The 7,183-nt window shown below is 56.4% G+C and overlaps 1 protein-coding gene across 1 annotated transcript in view; it reads right to left on the bottom strand.

Annotated features, from left to right (window-relative positions):
- IGDCC4 (immunoglobulin superfamily DCC subclass member 4) overlaps nt 1-7,183 on the bottom strand; it is a gene marked incomplete at its 5' end in the record, with an annotated part of 11,501 nt that continues 4,318 nt past the window's right edge. The window contains 8 exons of the mRNA XM_008056162.1: nt 1-405; nt 862-1,023; nt 1,625-1,850; nt 2,205-2,310; nt 3,017-3,154; nt 3,331-3,501; nt 3,790-3,917; nt 4,875-5,058. Coding sequence (XP_008054353.1) covers nt 1-405; nt 862-1,023; nt 1,625-1,850; nt 2,205-2,310; nt 3,017-3,154; nt 3,331-3,501; nt 3,790-3,917; nt 4,875-5,058 — 1,520 coding nt within the window. The remainder of the gene's footprint in view (nt 406-861; nt 1,024-1,624; nt 1,851-2,204; nt 2,311-3,016; nt 3,155-3,330; nt 3,502-3,789; nt 3,918-4,874; nt 5,059-7,183) is intronic.

Below are 7,183 nucleotides of genomic sequence, written 5' to 3'. Positions count from 1 at the left end.
CTAGGGAAGCTCCACAGAGCACGAGGTTGAGGTTCTGGGCAGGCCTGGGCTGGCTCCTTGAGGGCAGGGGGCTCTGGACTGCAGGTTGTTTCCCAGGGTCTCATCTAGAGCCTCGCTGGGCTGGAGGTCTGGGTGCAGGCAGGAAGCATGGGCCACCTCTGGTGGTCTGTCTGGTCCGGGGGCCACCAGCTCACCCCCTCTTGGCTCCTTGTCCAGCCAGGTGGCCCCCTGCCCTGCCTCCTCAACACCCGAGATGAGGTCAGGAGCCTCCAAGGGCAGGGGGCCCTCAGGCTCCAAGTCTTGGAGGTCGGGACTCCCTGTGGACGCACTGAAGTCAGAGTGGACCATGACCTCAGCCTCCACCTGGTTCCTGCAGGCCGGGGGTGGCTTCTTCCTCCCGCTACCCTGCTCAGAGAAGGGGATGTAGAGACAGGGCCACCATCACCAGTAGCAGTCATCAGGAGAACCAACACACAGGGTGGAGGGAGAGCGACTCTCCCTCCAACAGAGGACATGAAGGACACACAGCAACCAACCCAGAGACGGTGTTCAGACCCAGGCAGAGACAGGAAAAATGGGACTGCAGTCACATGCCCTTGCCCAAGGGCCTCTGTGAGGCAGGCAGGGCTGAGTGCAGACAGGTCAGGCCTCCCTCAGATCCAGGTAACTGCCTGATTCTGCCAGGTCCATGCAGGTCTGGGTAGAGGGACTGTCTCCAGCTCAGAGGAAACGCAAAGATTCCTGCAAGCTGGTCCATACTCTCCCTAGCTCAGCCTTTGGAGACTCCAGGCTGGACTTATATCCCCAAGAGAGTCACCACTCCAGGGTGTCTCCTGACCTGCTCCTTCCCAGGACACTGACCTTGATGGCATCATACACCAGCGCCTGCAGCAGCAGTGTCTGCCCAGTGCCAGCGGGGGGCAGCAGGGCCCGGGTCAGGGTGGGTCTGGGGCCCAGCTGGGGCAGCTCGTAGCCTGCCCAGGGACCCATCCAGTGTGGCCCGCCTGCCTGAGTCCAGGAGATCTGCACGGAAAGAGGGGACGCTAAGGGCATGGCCAGGATGGGCGGGGGGGGACCACAAGGGGGAAGTGGCTGGACTTGGGGTGCAAGGCCCAGATGTGGGCCCACACACCCATATCTCCCTCCCCAAGCTCTGGGGAGGCGAATAAAAGAGCTGAGAGTCTGTGGGGCATCTGAGGGTGCAGCCTTCTGCAGAGAAACCCAACACCATCCCTCCCAGAGCCCGAGGTTCCAGCCAGGTGGATGCCCTCAACAGAGGCAGAAGAGGCTGAGGGACCTGCCTGTGAGGCCTCACCTGGTTCTGCCCTGCCTGGCCACAGCCCAAGTTGACTAGCCCCCCTTCTCCCCATGTGAGGGAGGAGGCACCCGGGTGTCCTGGCGACCCTAAGTCACCTGCAGACACCTCCTGGGGCCTCCCCTTCGTGGGAACCAGGTAGATCTATCCTGCCTTGGGAGGGAGGCCCACCTGCCTGGTCTGGAGGAGAGCGTGCACCCCCCAGCTGGCCCACAAACTAGAGTGTGGGGGGGAGAGCGATCTCTGCGGTATTCAGGCGCCCCCTGGTGTCCTATGTGGGCATGGGCTGCAGTTCGGGCTCCAACCCACCTTTCTCTTGGAGTGACCCCGGCCTTCACAGACACTGCCACCCATGAGGCTATGCACTTCAGCCCTGTCTTCTGCGTCTGAGGGTGAAGGGGACCCGTCTTGGGGACGGAGGTGCACAAGGGACTCCAGTTCATGGGCAGATGGGGGGCCAGAGGGACCAAGCCGGGCTCTGGAGTACAGTGCAGGGTTCCCAGCAGCAGGCGTAGACAGGCCCGGGAGGGCTTCCCTGGAGAGATGGAAAACAAGGCCCAGGGGTCAGAGCTCAGGGTGGGTTGGGCTGAGTCTTGGTTTCTGTCTGTGCCCTGTCAGCAGAGCTTTCCCCCTTGACCCTAGGCATCGGATATCAGGTTCTTTTTAAGCTGCTGGCAGCTACCAAAGTAGCGAAGCCCTGCCTGGCTTTGCTGAGGGACCATGCTGGGTTCCCTTGAGCCCACCACCACTGTCAGGGGACATCCTCTGATGCTTCATCACTGAGACCTAACAGTGGTCCTGGGGTACCCAGGGCATCACGACCACGTGCCCTGCTGGCCCTTCTGCAGCCCTCCTAGCACCCCCTCCGGGTCAGATGGCTCCTGCCCACCTGTGGGGGCCTTGGCGCAGGCCAGCACACACACAGGCCAGGAGGCACAGGAGGCCCAGGCAGACGCCCACGATGATGCCCGTGACGGAGTGCATGTCCAGGGAGGCTGGCAGGAGAGGCACGAGAGGTCAAGGGCAGAGGACACAGGGCTTTGGGTCAGGACTGCCCATGCGTCCTCTGGGCAGGTGCATCTCACCCTTTAAAGCCTTCCACACAAGGACAGGAGCCCCCATGGGCCCGCAGGGACTGCCACTCCCCTTCCCATCCTCCCGCAACAACTCCAGAAGCTGTGGTCTTTCCTCATCCAACTGGCCTTTGGGTGAAGCACCCCTGTGCCCTGGGCCGGTTTTGTGGGTGTACAATGGGCACAGCTACAAGAGTCGGCACTTAGAAGGGCTCCATGCTGATTGTAATGCTCTGCTGTTACCATCCTAAAATTCTCAGTAATTTTGTCATAAGGGACCCGCATGTTCAACTCACACTGGGCCCTGCACATGATGTGGCCAGTCTTGGGGTCCACCCCACTCCATAAAGCTTGCCTCACCAAGCCAGTCCCCTCACCAAAGCCATCTCTCAAAGAAACCAGTCTTCTACCAAACCAATCCCCCCAAGTCTGACCTCTGAACTGAGTCCCCACAGAACCACATCTAGTCCCCCTTCTGATGTACCCATCATCCCCAATCCCTGAGGGCAGGGCAGCTGAGCAATGCAATTGGCTGGTCCTGGAGACAGGGACAGGAAGTCAACTCCAGGGGCCTCTGGGGACCCTGGGCTGCCCCAGGTGGGCCACATGCCTCCCCCAGCCCTGACACCTGAGAGCTCTTCTTGGAGCGTGATCACATCTTGCAGGCGGGAGAAGGGCCCAGGGCCCACCTCGGTGCGGGCCCCCATCTTGAAGAAGTACCGAGTGTCACTCTCCAGGCCATGAACCTCAGCACTGAAGGTGTTTCCTGGAGGAGGGGAGCAGGTAGGGGTAGGGCAGGGCATGGCGAACAGGTGGGAAAGTCCAATGGCCCTGCCTGCTCTTCCCAGAAGCCCCCAGTGGACCCCTGTGCCTCTCTCCTGCTCACCCACTACTGGGAGGCTGGAGAGGGCAGATGCCCTGGCCCAGCACCCGGGGCCTCACCCTGCGTGGTGAGCAGGGTCCACTGGTGCTCGGGCTGGGAGTGGTTGCTGCTGTACAGAATCAAGTACTCCACGATCTCGCCGTTGGGCTCCGTGGGGGGGCACCAGTGCAGCCGGACAGCAGATGGTGTCAAGGGGCTCACACGAAGGTCAGATGGGGGTGTGGAGGGCCCTGAATGCAGGAGGAGATGGGAGGGACAGGGTCCCTGAGAGTCCCGGCTCTGGGACTCTGGCGACAGGGACGACTGTCTTCTGCCTTCACCAACACCAAACAAACCACAGGGCAGAGCAGAGGGCTGGCCTCCAGCTGGGACACAGCGTGTGGGGGGAGGGGCTTCTCCATTCTTCCTCCCCAAGTGGCCCTCCCCCAGTTCTGCCCAACTCATGGGATGCTTCAGTAGCAGAGTAGCTGGGGCAAGGCAGAGGCGGGTGGCAGGTGGGGCTGGCAGGGGCCACTCACGGTCAGGCAGGGTGGCACGCTCCACCACGGAGCCAAAGGGCCCGACCATGTCCACGCCGTGAGACTGTACTGCAAACTCGTACTTGGTGAATGGCTTTAGCCCGCCGATGAGGATGTCTTCTCCAGAGCTGCTGAGGCAGGACATGTGACTAGTGTACACAGGCACTTGCTCCCAACAGAGCAGAGCCCTGTTCCCCTGGGAAGGGAAGCTGCTCCCCAGCACACTGACTGAGTGGCCACTGACAGCACTCAGGGACCTACAGAGAAGTCTGGATGTATATTGTTCCATGCCAATCTCTAAGCCAGGACCTCTCCTCCAGGAAGCATTATTGGATTAATTCAAGTTATTCTCTACCCCAGGAACAATCTTTGATGCATCTTTTCCTTAATTTTGCCCTCATGGCAGTTGTATATATTAGTCACTTTTTTTTTTGAGTTGGAGTCGCACTCTGTCACCCAGGCTGGAGTGCAGTGGCATGCTCATGGCCATTGCAGCCTCGGTCCACTGGACTCAGGTGATCCTTCTACCTCAGCCTTCCAAGTAGCTGGAACTACAGGCATGTGTCACCACACCTGGGTAATTTTTTGATTTATTATAGAAAGAAGGTCTCACTAAATTGCCCAGGATGGTCTTGAACTCCTGGACTCAGGTAATCCTCTCACCTCTGCCTCCCAAAGTGCTGGGATTACAGGTGTGAGTCACCGAGCCAGGCCATTAGTCACTTTTTGTGTGATGCTCCCTCTATAAAACCAGAAGCTCCCAGGCTTGGGTCTCCTTTCCAAGGGGGAGCTCTGAGGATGAAAGCAGGGCACCCTTCCCCATATGATTGGGGCCTCCAGGATGGAGGACCTGGTCTGTCCTGTGCCACGTTCTCCATAGTCTGAGAACGAGGGCTATTGTGAAGGATAAGTTGGATGGGTGTTCCTGTCCCACCTGCTGCCATCTGGGTTGCAGGAAAGGGTGTGGCCCTTGTGCAGACCCCCAGGGAGCCCTGCAGGACAGGAGAGTTGTGGCCTGTGCTGGAGTCCCAGGTCCCTCCCACCACCTGCTGCCTCCCTCCTTATGACAAAGTCCTTGTCCCCACCTGGTGTAGTAGGTGACCAGGGATGCATTCCTGAGCCCCCAGGGGCTGAAGCGCACGGTATAATTGACAATCTTGACTGTGGTGAAGTCTGGCTTTTTCCACCGAAGCCAGATGGATGTGGAGCTGTTTGATTCTGCATGGACATGGGCTGGGGGCAAGGGTGGACCCCTCTGGATAGGCAGGTCTGAAAGGTGAAAATTAAGTGTGGGGAGGGGAGGGGGACACTCCTCTCCAAATACACGCTGTGGTCTGCAGTTCTCAAGGCTCTCTCTTGGACCCTCTTTCTTGATCCTGTGAGTTGGGTGGCACTGTTCCCACTTCACAGGTAAGGAAACTGACCAGGCACAGTGGCTCACGCCTGTAATCCCAGCACTTTGGGAGGCCAAGGCAGGAGGGTTGCTTGAGCCCAGGAGTTTGAGACCAGCCTGGGCAACACAGCGAGACATCCTCTCTTAAAAAAGAAAAAAAAATTAAATAAATAAAAAATAAGGTTAGTCAGGCGAAGTGGCTCATGCCTGTAATCCCAGCACTTTGGAAGGCAGAGGCAAGAGGATTACCTGAGTTCAGGGTTTTGAGACCAGCTGAGCAACATGGTTAGAACTCATCTCTACAATAAATAAAAAATCAGCCGGGTGTGGTGGCACGTGCCTATGGTTCCAGCTACTTGGAAGGCTGAGGCAAAGGATCGCCTGAGCCCAGTAGGTTGAGGCTAGGGTGGCCATGAGCATGCACCAGCAGTCCATCCAGTCTGGGTGACAGAGGGAGACTTGACTCAAAAATAAATAATTTTTTTTTTTTTTAGTTGGAATCTTCCTCTGTCGCCCAGGCTGGAGGGCAGTGGCATGCTCACACCACTGCAGCCTCAATCTACTGGGCTTAGGCGATCGATCCTTCCACCTCAGCCTTCCAAATAGCTGGAACTATAGGCATGCGCCACCATGCTCAGCTGATTTTCTGACTTATTGAAGAGATGAGGTCTCACCAAGTTGTCCAGTCTGGTCTCAAACCCATGGGCTCAAACCTCTCACCTCGGCCTCCCAAAGTCTTGGCAAGGATGTGATAAAATTGGAAATTCGTATTAAAAAAGGAAATTGAGGCTCTCAAGAATTTAAGTGGTTTTTGACTGTGGAACACTAGTATGTAAGAATGTAATACAGCTAGAGGCAGAGAATCATGGGGATTAAGAGCACAGACTCTGCTTTGGTTCAAATTCCAGCTCTGTCACTTACTAGCTGTGTGACTTTGGGGAAATTACTTAACCTCCCTGTGCCTCCATTCCGTAAGTGGAATGATGGTTGCACCTACCTCATGGGGTAGTTATGAGGATTAGATTAGTTAATATTTGTAAAATAGATAGGAAAGTATCTGGGACATGTTTACTACATAAGCCTAACATAAACTCCGTAAGAATAGGCAACTTATTTGTGTTTTCTACAACTAAATTCCCAGAGCAGAGCTGGCACTCAGTAGATACTTAGCAAGTTACGTGCTAAATGAACACATGAACAAGCTGGAGGAAGAACCTGGGTTCATGGTTTCTGAGTGGACATTCCTCCTACTAAACCATGGGTTGAAGATCAGCCTGGAAAGTTTGGGGTTAAGGGGTGTTGTGAAGGACAAGTAAGGTGTCCCTTACAGGGTCCTACAGAGGAGGGACTTTTGCCCGGAGCCAGGAGTTCTGGTTCCATCCTAGGCTTCATGCAGCCTCGGACAAGACCCTTTTCCTCTCTGAGTCTCAGTTTCCCATAAACCATGCAGGGATACCCTCTGAGTGGAAGGATATGACAGATACAGTGATGTAGACAGATGTGTTTTATTTTTGTTTTTTGAGTCAGAGTCACTCTGTTGCCCAGGCTGGAGGGCAGTGGCACACTCATGGCCATCGCAGCCTCGACCACAGGGCATTGTAGAGATGAGGTCTTGTCAAGTTGCCCAGGCTGGTCTCGAACCCCTGAGCTCTGCCAATCCTCGAACTTCTGTCTCCCAAAATACTGGGATTACAGGCTTGAGCAACCATGCCCAGCATGTTTTTTTTTGAGCTGGAGTCCCACTCCGTCACCCAGGCTGGAGTGCATTGGCACCCTCATGGCACTCCAGCCTGGGCGTCCACTTGCTGGGCTCCAACAATCCTTCCATCTCAGCCTTCCAAGTAGCTGAAACTACAGGCGCATGCTACCATGCCCAGCAAATTTCTAAAAATTTATTGTAAGCTGGGCTCGGTGGCTCAACCTGTAATCCCACACCTTGGGAAGCTGAGGTGAGTGGATTGCCTGAGCCCGCGGGTTCAAGACCCGCCTGGGCAACTTGGT

Source organism: Carlito syrichta, unplaced genomic scaffold, assembly GCF_000164805.1.
Source record: "Carlito syrichta isolate Samal-C Ts95f unplaced genomic scaffold, Tarsius_syrichta-2.0.1 Scaffold302272, whole genome shotgun sequence".
In the NCBI taxonomy this organism is placed as follows: domain Eukaryota; kingdom Metazoa; phylum Chordata; class Mammalia; order Primates; family Tarsiidae; genus Carlito; species Carlito syrichta.
This window is presented reverse-complemented; position numbering and strand designations above follow the sequence as displayed.